Source organism: Sturnira hondurensis, unplaced genomic scaffold, assembly GCF_014824575.4.
Source record: "Sturnira hondurensis isolate 20B ecotype Veracruz unplaced genomic scaffold, ASM1482457v3 Scaffold0008992, whole genome shotgun sequence".
Classification (NCBI taxonomy): Eukaryota; Metazoa; Chordata; class Mammalia; order Chiroptera; family Phyllostomidae; genus Sturnira; species Sturnira hondurensis.
The window spans coordinates 3,075,452-3,094,865 of NW_028081623.1; the positions used below are offsets into that span (position 1 = coordinate 3,075,452).

Consider the following 19,414-nt stretch of genomic DNA (forward strand, 5'->3'; position numbering starts at 1 on the left):
TGGAGATAGTGGATGGGATCTGCTCCCTCAGAGTTTCCCTAAGCTCAGTCTTCTTGACTTGAGGAAGGAGGAAGGAGAGGGGAACTGAAGTCTCCTTCTCAATGGCCATCGGTCACTGTTGGCCTAGATCACTGTCTACACTCAATGTGAGCAGAAGTAGCCTCATATAAGCCCTGATGATGAAGCAAATGCTGAAGCAGTTAGAGGCTCAGCTAGCTTTTTTAGGTGATCCTGATATAAAGGCTCAGGTATGTTTTTGGCCCATGCTGGGTCCCTGATGATAGATCTTAGTTTTTTCCTATTTTCCAAAGCTTCAACTCCAACTCTGGAGGCTGCAGCCAGGACAGAGGGACATACAGGTCCTTTGATACAACTTTAGGTACAGATATACATATATGTCCTTGTTCCTTCCTAGCCTGGCTAACCTCACCAACTGCCTTATCTCAAAACTCCTTCTCCTTTTTAGCAGTACAGGGACATTTGTCAAGCCCTATACCTAAGCAGGCATCCAACAAGGTAAAGAAACACATTTCTCTCCTTCTTGAAGTCATCATGGATTCCTCTCCCTTCCCCAGCTGGGAGTGGAGTGAGGTAGGTAGCCTTGTCTCACAAGTAGTACACTCCTCAAAGGTGACCTCCTCTCTCTCAGTTTCCTCCTATCATTTGCTGCCCAGTATGTGAAAGTCTGGGGCTAAGGGTGCCTCCTTTTTACTAAGGCATGAAGAATTTGGAACCTTGGCATTATCTGGTTAACCTCCAGAGACAGGCATGATGCCAACACTATTCTGTTACAAATGTAATAATACATTTTAAGATTTTGAAAGATGTATTCGCATGGGCTACACATAACTTAAAAAATAGGACATATGTTATATTTTGTACTTAGCTTAGAAGTATAATTTAATTTTACAAATATTAATTAAGAATTTTCTAGGCATCATGCTAAGTGGGATGACCATAGACCTAGACTTTGGCCTGGAAAAATTTACTCTGTGTGTGCATGTGTACACATCCATAACAATACATGTGCCTGTCTGCACATCCATGAACACATGTGTATGTGCAAGTAAGAGAAAGAGGAAGGCAGAGAGAGAGGCCGGGAGGTAGCTGAGAGACAGAGAGCAAGCCCCAGGAAGAGACTTGACTAAGTACAGTGTTAGAAGACAGAGACCCACAGTGATGACATCATCCTGAACAACATTGTGTTAATGGGCAGGAGAACCCACTGTTCTTAAAATGGAATTTGAATGACGTTGTGAGTGCTTCTTCTGGTAAGAAATAAGAGGTAGATTCATTTGAAAAATTCACTTAAACTAAACACTTCAAGATTTAAATATGTATAATACCTCAAATTGTTTCTTGGCCTAGTCAATCTATGTACTTCTGTTTGGTTTTCTGAAAAAGCAAAACTAACAAACACAAACTTCTGATTAAGTCAGGAGCCCTCTTTGATCCCCCCAAACTAGGAGTTTATTAAAAGGTGACCATCACTCTCCACCCATGGGTGAGTCTCAGGACAGTTTTGAAAAATCTGAGTTTTACATATCAAAAGGGTGAACTGCATGAATGTTTTTATTATTTTCTGAATGTAAAATTTTAAATTTATACCATTTTTACTATACCCAATAAAAAGTGAAATCTTTATTCTGCGAGTCTGAAAAGGCAACTTTTGAAGTTGGATGTATCCATCAACATACTTATTAGAAGCATTTTTCCCTACAGTTTTGGAGTCTGCAAACCAACGCCAGTGTGGTTTAGATATTCGTAATAGTTTACACATGTTTCAGTAACAAAATATATTTGGAGGGGTTGGTGCTTTACTTTTAGGGTATGGGACAGCTGCAAATTATTATCATTATGGGTAAAAGGGTTCTAACTGGATAATGGTGTTAAAAAGAATATAATATCCCAGAATGCTTCCTTCTAACATGGAACACATATTATTTTATTGAGTTATATAAATAAGAATTGGCGATTGTCTGGTCAGTTACTCATGAAGGTGTCTAAGAAAATAGGTTCTCAATAGAAGCATGAAATAGAAAATTACTGCCATGGCCCAATTGCTGAGTTGGTTGGAGTGTTATCCTGAACACCAAAAGGTTTTGGATTTGATTCCTTGCTGGGGGGACACACACAGGTTGCAGGTTCAATCCCTGGTTAGGGCACATATGGGAGGCAACCTATCAATGTTTCTCTTTCTTCTTCTTTCCTCTCTCTAAAATCAATAAACATATCCTTGAGTGAGGATTGAAAGTTTTTTAAATAGAAAATTAATGTGATATATTATTATTATTAATATTATTAATGTTGATGTTATGCAGAGAAAACCTAGTAATCCTTTTAAAGGCTAGATAGTTAATAGTCCACATATTGCAGTTACAGATTCTAATTAAATATTTAAGAAATGGGACATTGTTTCTAATCATGGTATAATGTGTGAAATACCTTGGAGATGTGGAAAAATTCTTTCCATAGTTGTTTAGCCAGAAAAAGAAATAACAATTAGTAAGGGATTTTGTGTGGCTCCCAGAACCTGCAGTGCTCCCTCTAAGGAGATAGACTATGCCAACAGCCCAGAGGAAGCAAGGTTCAAAGGAAATTCATCTAATATTTGTGTCCTGGTTGTGAAAGGGGGTAAGAGGCTGTTCATCAGCTGCATGTGGTCAGCTGGCAGGGAGGGCTGCAGGCCAGGTGAGGGGTTACTGTGATCACAGATGGACTCAGCCTGGGAAAGGAGATGCCAGACAGTCCCAGGCAGTGCATGCTATTTTGGGGGCTTTACACAAACCATTATTTTTTCATTCTGTGCCAGTGTTGATGCAGACAGATATATTTGTTGATCAGCTATTATTAAAGTAAATCTCATCTTTGGAGACATCACTCAAAGATTTTTTTAAATAATGATTTATAATTACTTCTAAGTATGAGGCATGCCTTCCTTTCATCAAAAAATAGCTTTTTGTATTTTGTATCAAGTTCATGCCACTAAATCTTTACAAATAAGGGTATGAAATAAAGGGAACTCTTTTTAGTCAAGAAAAGTAGTCAGCAAATTTGCAATCCATCATTTACTTTATAAACTTAGAAATAGATGTTTTCCCTAGAGACTTTCTTAAGGATACAGAGCTGGCTCAAGGAAGCCAGGGAGCATGTCTAAGTCTCAATTCCAATAGCCCTTCTGTGCAAAGCACAGCGACAAACTTCCAGGAGGTTTGATAACCAGCCTATAGGCTCTCCTCCTCACTCTGCCACTTAACCAGCAATAAACCTTGGTATATTATTAAGAATGGACCTTGACAAGTTTTGAGGTTTACTCATACACAGGGTGAGGGGTTAGATTTCTAATATCCCCACAACTCTGAAGTGTAGGGTGACAATGATTCGCACATGGCCTAAAGATGAATATAACTGCTGCCCACAGAGCTATTGGTCAATCTGCAGCTGGAGACACGCCCAGCCACTCACACCCTTCTCCACTGACATCTTACCCATTAACAGTTTTGACTGCTGGATCCCGTCCCCCCCACACAGTTCTCATGAGCTCACTGGCATACTTGCCCCCTTCCTTGGGGCCCTCCCACTATATTAATAACAGTATGTGCTAAGGTGATTTTTCCCAGTTCTATTGAGACATAGTTGACAAAGAGAATTTCTGAAGGTTCCCTGTAACCTAACCTCATTTGAAAACTTCCTACTATAGTAAAAAAAATTGATGACAAATTTTGAATAATCACCTACAAATTAACTTTTGGAGCCATAGCCTTTTGGAAAACATACGCATATTTCAGCAATCTAGTTTTTCAGGGAAGTGGGGTGGCTAAGAGCATAGCTTGTAAGTAGCAGAGCTCTAGAACCAGGCTTCCCAGGTTCAAAAATGGGCTCTGCTACTACTATAATAAGCTAGGTGACCTTGAGCAAGTTCTCTGTGCCTCTGTCTCTCCATCTGTGAAATGGGAATTATCAGAGTATCTACCTCATGTTGTTTTGTTTTGAGAATTTAGTTAATAAACATAAAGCAATTAGAATAGGACCTGACACACAGTAAGTGCTGAGAAAATCTTACATACTATGAGTTTTAAATATTCTCAAAAGTGAAAAATCTCTAATCTGTGAAGATGTAATTGGCATTTGGGAAGCACCCAAAAGTCATTTGGAACAAATTCTGATTTTAAAAATGTAAAGAAAGGCCTTGGCTGGTATGGCTCAGTGGATTGAGCACTGGCCTGAGAACCAAATTGTCACTGGTTCGATTCCAGTTGAATCGAACATGCCTGGGTTGTGGGCCAGGTCCCCAGTAGGGGATGAATGCAAGGCAACCACACATTAACATTTCTCTCCCTCTCTCTCTCTCTCCTTTACCATCTCTCTAAAAATAAATAAATAAAATGTTTTTTAAGAAGTGGAGAAAGCTTAATAGTTTGTGTCAAAATTATGATGTGAATATATAATGAGACTCCTTTTTTTCATTTAGTTTACTATCAGGTAGGATAAATTTATTGCCTCTTAAAGGGATGGCTTTCAAAATGATGGTTTTCTTAGAGACTACACACACTAAACATTAAATTACACTGTGGCTATACTGTGTGCCTGCTGACACACAAATGCCATCATTACCCTTCATTGCTCATTTTTACAAATGTCAGAGGGAACACTGATTTCCTTACCTTTAATGGAATCCACCAGATAATAGCTGTGAAGGATGTTCCTGTGTTTGGGGAAAACACAACTTCTCTCCTTTTTGTTAAATAATTTGAATTCTCAGCCTCTCAGTTAGAATTGCTAATAAAATGGCATACAAAATTGTGTAACTATCAAAATTAAAACACATCTTAGGACAAATTGTACAGTCAATTTTGGAATGTGTTTGATCACATTCACTATATAATTTACAATATAATTCATTAGTACAGGTGGTTTGTTCTGCAAAGCTTTTTACATTTTTATCTAACTATATCTAAACTAAAATATAAGCAGTTTAAAAATCTCCAGCTCAGCTTACTAGGCCTGAGTAGGAAAAATAAATGCTGTTTTAAACTTTCCTCTTATACCAGCCCAAAGACATATTTTATTTATCTATTTATATTTTGCAAACATGTATATTGAGTTCTTTCTCTGTCAGGCACTATTACAAGCTCTTCACAATATTAGCTAAGTTTTTACTTAAAAGAAACCTGTAAGGTTGATGTTATTATATTCCCATCTGATAGATGAAAAACCTGCCCCAGGGCTCCAACAGGAAGTAGTGAACTATGACTCAAATCCAGACAGCACAAATAATGTTTTGATCTAAGTATTTAAAAGTGGTTATTTCACTTAAATAAAGGTCTTCCCTTTCTACTATTTCTTGAGCCTTTGAAATCTGGGTCTCAACTTCATCAGCTTAATTTTAAAATATCCTATCAGATCAAGCATCCCACATGCAATATTTATTTGCCAAATCATTAGGTCTGGAAAGATCATCCTCAAGCATGTGGAACAGTTCAGCATGGGGTGACAGAGTAGAAAAGATAAAATCCCAGAAAAGCCACTGAAAGTTTGCACCACATTGCTGAAGAATGAGTCCCAAAGAGATGAGGGCCACTGGGCAGGGGAGGCCTGGTCTGCTTTGAAAAGTGAGGTCATGCTCAATGTTTGAAACTCATTAGTCTTGCCTAAAAAAAGGATATGAGTAAAAAAGAAAAAAAAAGACAAATAAGCAGCCTTTTCAAAAGAAGTTAAATATGTGAGGCAGTAAAGTGTCCTAATTCTGCCTTCAGGGAACATATGTCAAACTAGCTTTTAGTTCTACATTCGGTGAGACCATCTGCAGGGATTACCCCACCCCTCATTCTGGTTCCTACAACATGTGCCTTTGAAGGAAATGGTCCATTTGGTCAAATGCATGTGGAATTTTCTCAGCATTACCTAATTAAGACATTAAGCCAAACTTTTCTGAACAAAAACCAATTTGTTATAGCCTGCTAAAAGAAAGCACATCGACGGCTGTGACTAACGAGGACAACAGAAATAGTCCAAATGACATATTATCTAATTTCCCTGTGTTTTCAGAACCACTGTTACCTATAACTCATAACCCCTTTCTGAGCCTTTAAGAAGAAAGCAATGGGTACTTGCTCCTCACAGGTGTTTATTTCTAAGGCAATATCAGATTTAGTGGCATTTTGCTTTAAGAACTATAAAATTGCTGATTCATTGTGCTAAAAGAAATCACTGAAAGAGAACACATAATTCCCAAATCTAAGACTGTTATATAGACATTAATTTTGTTATCACTAAAATTATGAATGAAATAATATATGTAAACAGTTAGTAGGTTGCTCAAAGTAGGTGCTCCATAAATTGAGTTATAATCATGTATATTTATGCCAGAAATAAAACTGACCTTACTATGTTTGTTGCTGTAGCTATATTCTACTTCATATTTTGAGATACCAGGAAAAGAGTTTTTTACCTGGGGTTTTTCATATTTCTGAAATTGTATACAGCATTGGGTATAATTAATTATACACTATTTCTTGAGACTAGAAATCAAAACTTTTATCAGATATTCATCAGAAGGATATCTGTGCCCTGGCTGGTGTGGTTCAGTAGATTGAGTGTCGGCCCATGAACCAAAGTGTCACAGATTCGATTCCCAGTTAGGACACATGCCTGTGTTGCAGGCCAGGTCCCTAGTAGGGGGCACATAAGAGGCAACCACACATTGATGTTTTTCTCCCTTTCTCCCTCCCTTCCCCTCTCTAAAAATAAATAAATAAAATCTTTAAGAAAAGATATCTCCTTTCCTCTAAAGTGTTAAGAACCAATGGCCCAGAGTAACCATTTGCTTTAAATTGTCTTATACGGAGCCAAACTCTGTTGTTGAATGAAGCCAAAAATACCTTTTAAAAATGTCATGTTTTAGACTCAGCTTGGTAGTAGTAGAAGGCCTTATACAAATGTTAACCCTAGTGCCCAATATCTCTCCCCTTTCTCACTGCCATCCTCGATCTCTGGCTACGGACTACTGCTTCAGGTAGTTTGGACTTGAGAAATGAGGACAGAAATGGTGGAAGAGATATAAAAGGTCTAAGGAGCCTTTGGAGCAATTAAATCCTACAAAGAATCATTGGAGTTATCAAGAGGGTCTCCCTTTATCTGTTTCTCTCTCAGTCACAACCTCTTTCAAAGTTCCATGTGTCACAGTTGAAATCTGGTTACTATAACTGGAATATTTTATTTAAAAACCTCTCACAGTTCATTTCTATTTCCCTATGCAGCACAGAAATCAGAAGACTAATTCTTAGAATGCCACACATAAACTTCAAATCGACATGAGTGTACACAGCAGAAGGACATACTCAGGAGAACTTCGCTGGGTGCCCATGGAAGCCAAAGAGATCCAATTCTCCTGCACATTGTATTGGCATTACTGTGCTAATGGTAGTAAAAGTCTGTTTCTTCAACTAAGGGAAGCACATGTGACTTGGAGAAACACAGAGAACAGATTTGCTGCTCAAAAGTTTTTACTTAAATGGTAATTTATCTGACCATAAGTTACATAAACTCAAGGGGTAAGTGTTTAACATAACTCTTTTTCACCAACTCAGAAAGATAATTTATATAAGTGCTAAAATAGATCATGAATTAAAGAACGCACCCCACTCACCTTCACTTGCTTTTTAAGAAAATTGTGCTAAACAAAAATTTTCTAGCCTTTGAAGCATGTAAAGTCTTACTGACCACTAAGGAGGCCTCTGTGTTCATTATGTCTGGGAGTGCAAACTACTCATGGAAATAAAATTTCACTGTCCTCACTGCCACATGAGCTTTTGAAGAAGCTGGTAAAGAATTGCTCAGACCCTGCACACAGAACTTGAAACACTTGCAAAAGTCTAAGTGTTTAGCAAGGGCACTTCATTAAACTTGAAAGACTGCCTATAGCCCAGGGTGCTGATGGTGAAACGCTGCCTCTGCTAGAGACCCCTCAGAGAGAAGTGCAAGTGGGGGACAGTGTCTCCATAAGCACAGTGGGAACAGCACCTGGGACACACAACATTTTAGGGGCCCAGGAAAATGTTTGCATTTCCTTAAAATTAGAAGAAAAAAACAAACTTTTCAAAGAAAATAGCCTCTATACATAAAATTTTTTAACATTCAACAATTTAAAAAAAAATTTTAAATCCTTCCCAGAGGATATGTTTCTTGATTTTAGAGAGAGAAAGAAACATCGACGTGAGAAAGAAACATGGCTCAGTTGCCTTCTATACACACCCCTGACTGGGGCCAAACCCACAGCCTCTTGGTTTCAGGATGATGCTCCAACCAACTAAGGAACCCAGCCACGTCTCAACAAAAATACATTTTATTTTATTCTTAAAATTCAGTGTGTTTCAATAGTTAAAGTCACTTCTAATGTTTCTCCTTCATGGAATATAAAAGGTTTCATTTTTAAATTATGGATGTCATTTTTAAATTTATTTTTAAGTTTTATTTTTCAATTATAGTTTATATCCAATATTATCTCTATATAATAATAACATATTCATCTTCATATAAAATTATTGTAAAATATAATTTTAATTATTCCTGTCACAGACAGCGCCCACAAGGTACAAATGCCCAGGGCCCATGAACATCAAAAATGAAACTGTGGGAAAGCCCAGGTCACTCACTCTCCTTCCTGACTCCCAACCAGGTCACCCGCCCAGATGCGTTTAAACTCCAGCACCCTCAATATTGTTGGCTCCTACTCTTCCTCTCCCCTTCTTTTCCTTCTCTATACACTTGCAAATAAACCCTAGAGGCATCTAAACAAAAAAAGGTTTTGACGAAGATGATGATGATGCTAATTCAATATTGACTAAGCACTTACTCCGGAACTAAACTTATGCTAAAACTTTGCATTTACGATCTAATTGAACCCTTGGTACAATTTTATAAGATAGGTACTATTAATAATTTTGCTCTTAAAGACAGGAGAACATACTTTAGGGAGCTTAAATGCCTTTTACGAGGACACACAACCAATAACTCCAGTTAGAGCAGAGTGGAGCTGAACCTCAGGTCTCCTTGACAGCAGTTAAGGGCTTTGGAAATAGTCCTTGAATTTCAACCAACCACTGGGTTAAAGAAATGACTGGAGATACTTTGTTAAGATTCAAAATTTGTTCTGATAAAATAGTTCCCACAGAGGAAACAGACCCTTATCCTCTTTCAAGAGGAAGAGCAAATTCTTACTTTTGCAATGAAATTGAGTTTTTCTTTATAACAGATGCTATGGTTGAAAAATTAAATTACATTCCTCTGGTATATTGAGGTAGGAAAGGTAACTATCAACCACAGTGAGTATGTAATTGCTATTACAACTTTGACAATGAACAAATCTTTTATTTAGTAATTATTGATGAGTGCTCTTCTATTCTTTTACATGAATATTTGCTAATATATCAGGCAACTATCCCTTAAGCTGTTTGGTAATAGTCCTCTGTAGTATTGAAAAGGTACAAAAATAAATGGGAAAATTATAAAGCTTTTGCAAACATTGTGATTTGAGTCATTCGCACATCATTTAGTAACTCAGCATTTAGATCACTAATTATTTTTTAAAAGAGAATAGCAAATGCTAGTTTTAAATGCGTAGCTAAGGGCTGCACAAGGCTTTTCTTCAAAGGGTATTTTCTCTTTCCTTGGTATTTTCCTTTTATTAATAGCAATTTCTTTTAAAATGAAAGCTGTTTTTAAAAATGAATCCACAAAGCATATTCTCCTATGTTTCTGCTCTATGATCTCTCTGTGGATTACATTTCTGGTTTTATTCTGGCAAAAATACTTTTGGGGCAAAATGCATATGAGACCATAGATCATCTATGGAGATCAACTTCTGTGGATGCTATATCATTATCTATGAAAAAAATTTTGGTTTAGAAAACATTAAAAAATATTTCCCCAGAGGTATCTTAATTTCCTTAGAACATAAATATATTTTATTAATTTCTAAGCATGACATATCCCAGCCACAATAACAGTTTATTACTTTCTAAATCTTTCTTCCTAAGAGCAAAACATTATGGTACTTATGAGTAAATCAAAATGAAATAACATTCTATGTATGTTATATGCTTTTTTAACATCTTATTAACACATATTTTCCATAATTGAATGCATATTTCTGATTATGATAATTACATTACACAGAAAAGAAGGCACATTAATAAGTAGAATAAAGAGCACCAGAGTAGCATCACTAACTACAGAAGTTGTGAAAAATACAGGGATTAAAAAAGATAAGAATGTTGATTCTTCAACATTTAATATTGAAGGACTACCTCTAAATAATCTATACCAAAAAAAAATAATTCATATCACTAGCAATCTACTAGATTTCCTAATAGAAAATAGAAAAAGGACCTCTCATTGGTCTCTATCAGTGCTTCTCAGCTGAGGTTGATTTTGCCTCTCGGAGGACATTTGGCAACATTTGGAGACATTGTGGGTTGTCCCCGCTTGGACGGGGGGTACTACTGGAATCCAGTGGACAGAGGCCAGGGATGCTGCCAGATAAAAATCCTATGATGCACAGTACAACTCCACAAAACAAAGACTTATCTAGCCCCACTATCAATAGTGCCAAGGCTGAGAAACCTTGTTCCAAATCTGGTTGTTTTATAAGTCATGTAAATTAGCACTTCTCCCTCACTGGCACTGCCTAAACTGAGAGTGGCCTCTGTGTCAACCATATACAAATTCCAATTGACAATATAATTAGAAACAAACACTAAACTCAAATAGTTAATTATAACTAAATAGGTACTTATGTTTGAGCACATAAAGGAAACAAAATGTCTGTTAACAAATTAATTAAATTATTGTATTATTCACCAAAACCTCACAGGAATTGAATTTTTAATTAACTAGTAAGCCTTGTATTTGATTTCTCTTTACTGTTAGTCTTTGGTGAAAGGGTCAATGAATAGTTGATGATCAGAAAGGAGGTGAGAGAATGAGGGAAAGAGAAATTAGGGAATTGATTAACCACGAATTAGATTTTCCTTTCTGGTTACTTGAAGGTAGTTTGCCATTTATGTTTATTTAAAATTTAAGAATGGAGCCCATTAGGCCAAAGTGTAATTTGAAATGTAAAGAGGAATCGTAATTTTTCCCTTAACCAACAAATAAAATATAATTAAAGTTTAATTTATTTCCTTTTAGCTTCCATGTAGAGGCTTTAGAGATTCAGCTAGGTCCGCCTACCACTTAACCTGCAATACTCGCACTCTAGATTTCAACCTAAAGAACATAATGAAGGAAGGTACAATGGATGTTAGCAGCAGAGCAAAACAACAATTTGAAAGACCAAAAGCTTTGAAGTCCCATAATACGGGGACCGGCAGAAGTAACTCCAGCTCAAGTGTGGTTGGTAAGGTATCATATGGTATCATAATGGTATCATATGGTATCATAATTTATAGTTTTAATTTGAACATTTCATCTAAAATGTCACATGATGTGCTTGAGTGTGACATTATTCCATTACAGAATTACATACTTATGATTTTGTAATAAAAGATTCTGTAATAAAAAGGTATGTTTTTTGTGCCAGAGCCTGTATGTGTATATATATATATGTTTAGCTATTAACTTAATTTGGAAATTGTCAAATACCTGAGAAGCAATAGGAGATAGGACATTTTATCCCTTGCTCTTTGTATTCTGAATTTCATCCTGTTATCAACCTGCAACAGAACCTAAGACTCTACTGAAATTGAACATAAGAGAAATAAAGGAAAGGTCTCTAGATTAGAATTTTAACTAGAGTCTCTGGTGAGAATACCTCTGCTACTGACTTCTCCTAGTCCCTAATTAAGGTCTACAGCAATTACATATTGCTGTATTATGTGTTACGTATTACATAAGGTCTCCATTATGTATTCCTTATCTGTTCACTCATGTGACAGTTTCTGAGAGGACAACTAAAAACTACTAGATAGTATTTTTAGATACTATTAGATACTTTTCCATATTGTAAAATATAATACTGCTGTGGGACCACACAGAAGCTATAAATTAAGACCTGGACATGATTCTTATAAGTGACTGAAATACTTCCCATCAATCACTTGTAGGATACATCCACAAAATTTTTTTCTAATATTTTTCTTTATATAATAGCAATAAATGTCTAATGTAATCTATTGTCTAACATAATTGCATGGTATTTAACTAGTTTCTAATCAATATAATATTTGAGAAGAGAGGCATGTCTGGGAAAATAACATGTACTTCCCCACTAATGCTTTTTTCTTATGTTATTGAGGTATAATTTATATCCACATAAATAATTTATAACAGCCAAACACATACATTTTTATGGTTTTTATATATAGTAAATTACATAAATTTTCAAATCATAGTTAATTAATGACATTTTATACATCTATTTACCAACTGGGTATATATGTAACCACCACCCAGGTTAAGACCCAGGACATTTCCCCAGCAAGTTTGGTCATGCTTAGAGGTACCCATACCTTCTAAGTAACCACTAATTTGATTCCTATCACCACAAGTTAGTTTTGCTTATTCTTAAACTTCATATAAATGTAACACAGTATGTCTTTTTATGTCAGGCTTCTTTTTTCTCAAATAGTGCTTTGGAGATTCATCCATTTTGTATGTATCAATACCCACAAAACACTTCAATAATATTATGTTAAATTTGTTTATCTCTTTTGTTTATAGCTTTGAGCTAGTAGCATAAAGACAGTTAACATTAAGATTTCTTGTGCTTGAAAGAAATGAGCTACTAAGCCATTAAAGACATGAATAAACCTTAAATGCATATTACTAAGTGAAAAGAAACTATCTGAGAAGGTTACATACTGTTTGATTCCAACTATATGACATTCTGGAAAAGGTAAAACTATGGAGATAATAAAAAATATCAGTGGTTGCCAGGGGTTGGTGGGAGGGTCAGGGATGAATATGCAACACACAGAGGAGTTTTAGGGCAGTAAAAATACACTGAGTCATTTTATAATGATGGATGTATGTCATTACACATTTGTCCAAACCCATAGAGTGGGTTAGTACATATGATAGTAGTTCCAATTACTACTGCCCTGGAATCACCTATAGTAAAGGTATATATTGTGGCAAAATGTAGAAGTTTATGTATGCAATCCTAAAAATGGGAAAAAACAGAGGAGAGAACCTCAAACAAGATGAAGTCTCTGGGTGATGTTCACCTTCCTCTAAAACCAACAGGGCAACAAAACATGTGTTGCTCACAGGGGAAAACACAGCCTTTAGGAAAGATCAAGTATTAGAAGTGAATTAGAAATACATCTACCCAAGTAAATTTAATTTCATTTATTGGGTATCCCGTCTCTAAAATAATTGCATCAATGTTCCTTTCATTCTTTAAAAGAAATTCTACCAAACCTAGTTTAAAATTTCAAAAGTAGATCCAGGGAGCAATCCAAAAAACACAGCACAATTTAAATGGGAAATATAAAACCAACTCCATAACCAAGTGTGAGTATTCAGATGTTTTTTTTCAACATTAACCACAATAAATCCAGTGAACACAGTAAGTGCAGGGAGGAGCCATCCCACTAAAAAGAAAACCATTTATAAGAGGGTATCTTAGATACCTGGCTGAGACTCTCGGTTTCTGAAATGAGACCACAGTTTGGATTTAAAGGCATATTTTTTTCCTAACAATTTTCATCTGGCATTTTTTACCTGGTTAATATCACTTCCAATTCAATCCAAGTACAAATATAAAATTCACTTACCTGCACAAAACCGCATGCTGTGAAGTCTTCAAAGAAGGGCAGACTTGGACGGTCTTCTCGATAGATGGTGAGTTTGTATGTCATCAGGGTCTCAGCCTGGGCTGGAGAGTCATCCACCACAAGCATTGAGATTTTGTTTGCTCCTAAGCCCAGAGGGTAGTTGACAAAGCTGGAGAGAGAAACAACTATTCAGCCCAAATGAATTTATACATCAATATTAAGTGCCTACAATTTATATGAGGTCTGTACAATTTCATAGGAAACCTAAAATGTGAAATAAATATTTAAACTACTGTTTCACATACTTTGGTAAGCTAAGAGTTATCCTGCAGAGCAGGTCACATCTCCTATAAACTACAGGAAATGGAACGAATGTTTATTAGCCACCTGCCAGGGTCATACATTATCTCATTTGATACTCACAATACCTTTATACAAAATTATGATTGTCCAAATTTTAAATATAGACACCATGACCTAGAACTGGGAAACAAAGTGTCCCAGTCATATAAAAGAGTCAGGTTTGGGACCCAGATGTATCTGACTTGACTCACTTTTCTTTCTACTACATTTTTTTTATTTTTTGGCTCCTGGAGATGCAAGGACATTTCTTTCCCTACAGCATGGGAACAGGAGTATCTTCCTTGCTATAGATATGGATATAAAAATGTTTTATCTTCTGTTCAACATTACAAACAAAATAGTTAGTGAATCTCCAAAGGGTGGGGAGAACAAAACCCCAGTGAGACTAGGAAATTTAATGTGACTGTGTCCACAGTTGTCATCACCATGTTTATTAAGTAATCAACCTCTGAATATTCAGGAACTTGAGGAGTTGGGTTGAGTAGAAGGAGGCTACTGTTAGTAAAGATTAACCCTGTGGCATTGTAAAAAATCAACTTCTCCCTTAATGAATTCTCTTCAATATTTCATATCACAAGATCCATTCTTGTTAAAACATGGTTACCAAAACTCCATACAAAGATTGCAATAGATCAGTAGAACATTGGTGTGTGATTTCCAACCACATGACACCTGAAAAGTGGAAAGACTTCACACCCTGGCACTCTTTCCAGCTCATCTCGTGCCTCAGCTTTTCTGAACCATGTTCAAAGGTTGCCTCAGTTGTCTGTCCCCAAATGTGATGTCATTGCCCGACCCAGCAGCACTTCATACCTTGGCCCTGCCCGCTCATGCAGGTACACCTTGCACTGACAGTTAGAAGTTTCCACTCCAATTGTCACTGTTACCACATCGAATGGGACTTCAGAGTAATAATCTTTGATCTTCGGGTTAAATTCAGGACTTAGTTCCAAATGTGGACGTGTGAAGATCTGCTTGATATGACATTGTTTGTCTTCATCTGTTTTTTTTTTTTAATGACAAAAAAAGACAACTGGTCAGAGTTGATTTGGAACTTGTATTTGTCAAATGTGGTAGCATTTCCTTTATATAACAACTATGCTTTTACTTGGTGTTATGTAGATCACATTCTTTGTCCAGCCATTAAAAGTGTAAAGGCACAAGAGGTGGGAAAATGTCTCTCCAGTGGATTGATAACATGTTCATGGCATTTACTGCATATATCAAGTAACTGTGTAAATGGGGGTGATGACTCTGTTGGGTGGTGACAGAGGGTACCAGCAGGAAATGAGGAAAATTTCTGAATGGGGAGTGTCATTAAACTGCCCTTGGAATAACAAAGTGCTCTGCAGGAAGCGGAGTGGAGCAAAGAATGTGAACTCTAATCTTACACCAAACACTGAGAAAGAAAGACATCACAGGGTACCTGACACCCCCTCCTTACCCCAGCCACCTCAGCCTAAGAGAGTGCACTGAAGTATAAGAAGGAAATGCTATATTCTTCTCAATTCCATTAGAAAAGTTAGCATATTACATCACACCATTGATTCTAAGCCATTTTTAAGAATGTTTCTCTCTGGTAGACTAATTTTTACAAAAGTATTTTGGTAAGAAAAAAGAAAAATAGTTATACAGTCTTATATACCAGCCACTGCTAAATTATATTGTGTTCATTTTTGGAATAACCAAATCACTCAAAAGAAACTTAGCAAATGTTTTTCAAATAAATATTAATGAGTATTTAGTTCCAAAATACTTTTTAATAAACAATAAAGTTCCAGTAAAGAAAAACATAGATAATTCTACAGAAATTGGTGGAAAAAAAAGTATCTTTGCACTGCCTTTAAATTAAATGTTCAGTGATGTTAAACAACTTAGCAACAAAAGCAATAACAGAGTTCACTGTGGGAAGTTATACAACTGAACTTAAAAAATAGATTATCTTATAAACTGTTGTCTCTTCCTCTATAGGATATACTCAAGGATATACTTATTGATTTTAGAAAAAAAAGAAAGAAAGAGAGAGCGAAACATCAATAAGAGAGAGAAACGTCCATCAGTTGCCTCTCATATGCACCTTGACCAGGTATCAAACCCACAAGCTTTGGTGTATGGGACAATGCTCCACTGAGCCATCTGTCCAGGCCTCTTCCTCTATTTTTATATGACAATCACAATGAATTTACTAAAATCAAATCATCAGATTTGTCTTCAATGCTTTAATGGTTTCTCATCACTTCCAGAATTCAATCCAAACCCTTCATAAAGCAGGCAAGGCACATCACAATCCCTTCCTTGTCTTCCTCTGCATTTGTTGCATCTCCTATCACATCTTAGACTCTGTGCTTCAGCAATACCAAAAGTTTTAATTTCTCTGACAGACATGGAGATGCATAACCAAATCCACAGTAATGGGTTCCACTAACTTTATTAATACTTTATTCTAGTTCTGAGAACTAGGTCACAGGATAACTCCCATCATTCACTAAAATTATGAAAATGAAAAATCTGTAAATTTTTGACCTACCTCTATGGTTTTCTCAGTCAGTGGAAGAAAAATTTACTCAGGTACAAATTAGAAACAATACAAAAGATATGTTGAAATTTCATCGTAGAAAAACTTGTAATGAAAAAAATAAATAAGTAGTCAATTTACTAGAGTAAGTCAGTGAATTGAGTAAACTACCTGCCTGATTAATTTTACTTGTTATCAAAAATTTTTATCTGGCTGATGGATATAGGTAGATTGCAAGAATAATTTTGATGACTATATCACCTCCTAAGTATTTTATAATAAATTAAAAAATAAAAGAATAAGGACAATATCATGTTACTAGTTCTCATTTTGAAAAGGACCATAACTTTTTAGTCTAATTCAACCACTTGTTAATAATGCATTTTTTATCAAAGATTTTTTTTCCAGCATAGTCTGTGTTCAAGGCACTGAGTTAAGCACAGTAAAAGCAGGCTGTTGTTTGTCATGAGAGCTGATTGGAGACTGTGAACTAAACGTAACACTCTGAACAAGCCGGTGTGTGGTGACATGAAAGTGCTTTGCAGAGGACCATTTCCTAGGCAAAAAAGGAATTTAAGTACTTGCACTACACTTATGGTCTAAACCAGTTAAATAAATAACAAAATGGAAGGTGTTTTTTTCTCAAAATAGTAATCATAGAAGATGTACTTCAATGTAATATATGTGCATGTATATATTTTATGAAGTAGTCTTGGAGAGTTGGTTTCCCTATAGTTTACATCTACAGTTAACAGTGAAAGTTTCCAGTAGGGCTCTGCCATTGCAATGTTGAAACTTAGCCCTACATGAGATAAAATATGTGATCCTACATTTATGCAAGATTTTTAGCAAGTACTTGTTTTGGGTTTCATTAGAAACTTCACCTCTGGCTTAAGTGCTGCATCCTAGACTCCTGCTAGAGAGCTCAGGTACCCCTGATATGACATTCAACTGAATCATCAGTGCCGCTGCCTACAAACACCTGGTGTTCCCTTGGCATCTTTCCCATCCCTGTCCCAACTTGTCTCTGGCCAGCTTACCTTAGATCTATGGAGAACCCAGTGTGGTGTGTGATGGTAGCGGGCTGCTTAACCTACTTGGCAGGTATGTGTGGGAAAGCTGTTTGAAGATTTGGTTGCTTTTAATGTATTTCTTTTAAGCGCAAAATTTTACTGTCCTCCTGAGGAATCATCATAACTCATATTATGCATGAGAACAGCCTAAACTCTGAAATATAATCCCACCTGTTCTAAGGCATTATTCAGTTATCTTTAGAGTCTTTTACTACAAAAGTAGGAAGATTAATTGTGAAGACACAGGCCATATCCATTTTTTAACATAAAAAATGAACAGTGTTGAAGAACTTATCTAGCATATTCCCATTATCTATATCATGTTACCTAGAAACTGAAGAAAAATGAGATGATCTCATATAGTAACTTCATTTTATAAATGAGAAAGTAGAAGACCAAAGAGGTGAACTGGCTTTTTTGATGCTGCATCGACCCAAAGCCTAACACACAGCAGACTCTTGACAAATGTTCACTCTAATCTTGCTCTTACTTTCCCATTACACACTAGGCAGCAGTCTCCTAAGAGAACTGAACTGAGTAGCATGTATTTCTCTAGGAGTAAGATATTGAATGGTAAGAGCGGGGAAAGAACAGCTTGAGTAATATATGTTATCTTTTCCTGATTAGCAATACCTTATTTAAAATGCTTTTTTCTTTAATTGGATGTACTTGTGGATTCTATTAAACCACATGACTATATAACCTTTCAGTGTACCCTAATTTTAATGACACTGTTAAAATAATGAATAAATTAAATAACATTTTAGTAGATACAAATTAAATTTTATTGAATTAGAAGACTTACAATAAATTAGACATTAATCCACAATTATTTTCAGCTTTAATGTTTTATAAGAAAAGATTTTATTTGTGAAAGTCTAAATTTTCTAAGTACATGTTTTAGCATAGTATATATATTCTATATATATATATTTAGCACCATATATATGTTATATGTATGTTATAAAAGATTACATATGTATGTTATAAAGGATTACAAAAACTCCTAAATAAAACTCTAATTTTTTTCCATCATATTATTATAGGATATTAAGGTAATTCATGAACTCTGGACAAAGAATCTGGAGGCCCAGCTTTGTACCCAGCTCTGGCTTTTGATAACTCTGTCATCTTGGAAAAGTTGGTCAGATTCTCTAGAGTGATTTGTTTGCAAGACCACTAGAATAATGCTGAGCAGAGAGTGAAAAAAAATTTTTTTTAATTTCAAAATCCATATAGTACTTGAAATGTAATATGTGTATATATATTTCTTATTTATACTTAGATTAAAAATTCACAAATTTTAAGGAAAATATTGAAAATTAGCTTAAAAGCTCTCAATTGTTATAAAGAAATTTTGACTCAAGTCTTATTATCAACAACCTGGCAGGAAAGGAATCACTGTGGGGTGGCGAGTCCTAAAATCCATGTATAAAGCAGGGGAGGTAAGCTTTTCCCCTTGAGCCTCCTCCAACATAAAGCCTTAGTACCCATTGGACCCCTCCACATAAGCTGGGAGGGACCCCTCAACATAAGCTGGGAGGGAAGTCACTGACTTCAAACAAGTAAATATATAGCATAACATTTCAAGTTCAAAAATAGAAAATTAAAACATGTTTTTATGCAAAGGTGATAGATATTGATTCATTCAGAAGCCTCCCAACTTCTAATAATTTACTTAAAAT

At 35.8% G+C, this 19,414-nt stretch overlaps 1 protein-coding gene across 2 annotated transcripts in view; it reads right to left on the bottom strand.

The window, feature by feature from the left end:
- The window catches only part of CPED1 (cadherin like and PC-esterase domain containing 1), a 286,479-nt gene that overhangs the window by 113,346 nt on the left and 153,719 nt on the right, over nucleotides 1-19,414 (bottom strand). For both annotated transcript variants that reach the window (XM_037056521.1, XM_037056522.1), the window contains exons 15-16: nucleotides 14,955-15,141; nucleotides 13,779-13,947 (exon numbers count right to left, since the gene is read on the bottom strand). In XM_037056521.1, coding sequence (XP_036912416.1) covers nucleotides 13,779-13,947; nucleotides 14,955-15,141 — 356 coding nt within the window. The remainder of the gene's footprint in view (nucleotides 1-13,778; nucleotides 13,948-14,954; nucleotides 15,142-19,414) is intronic.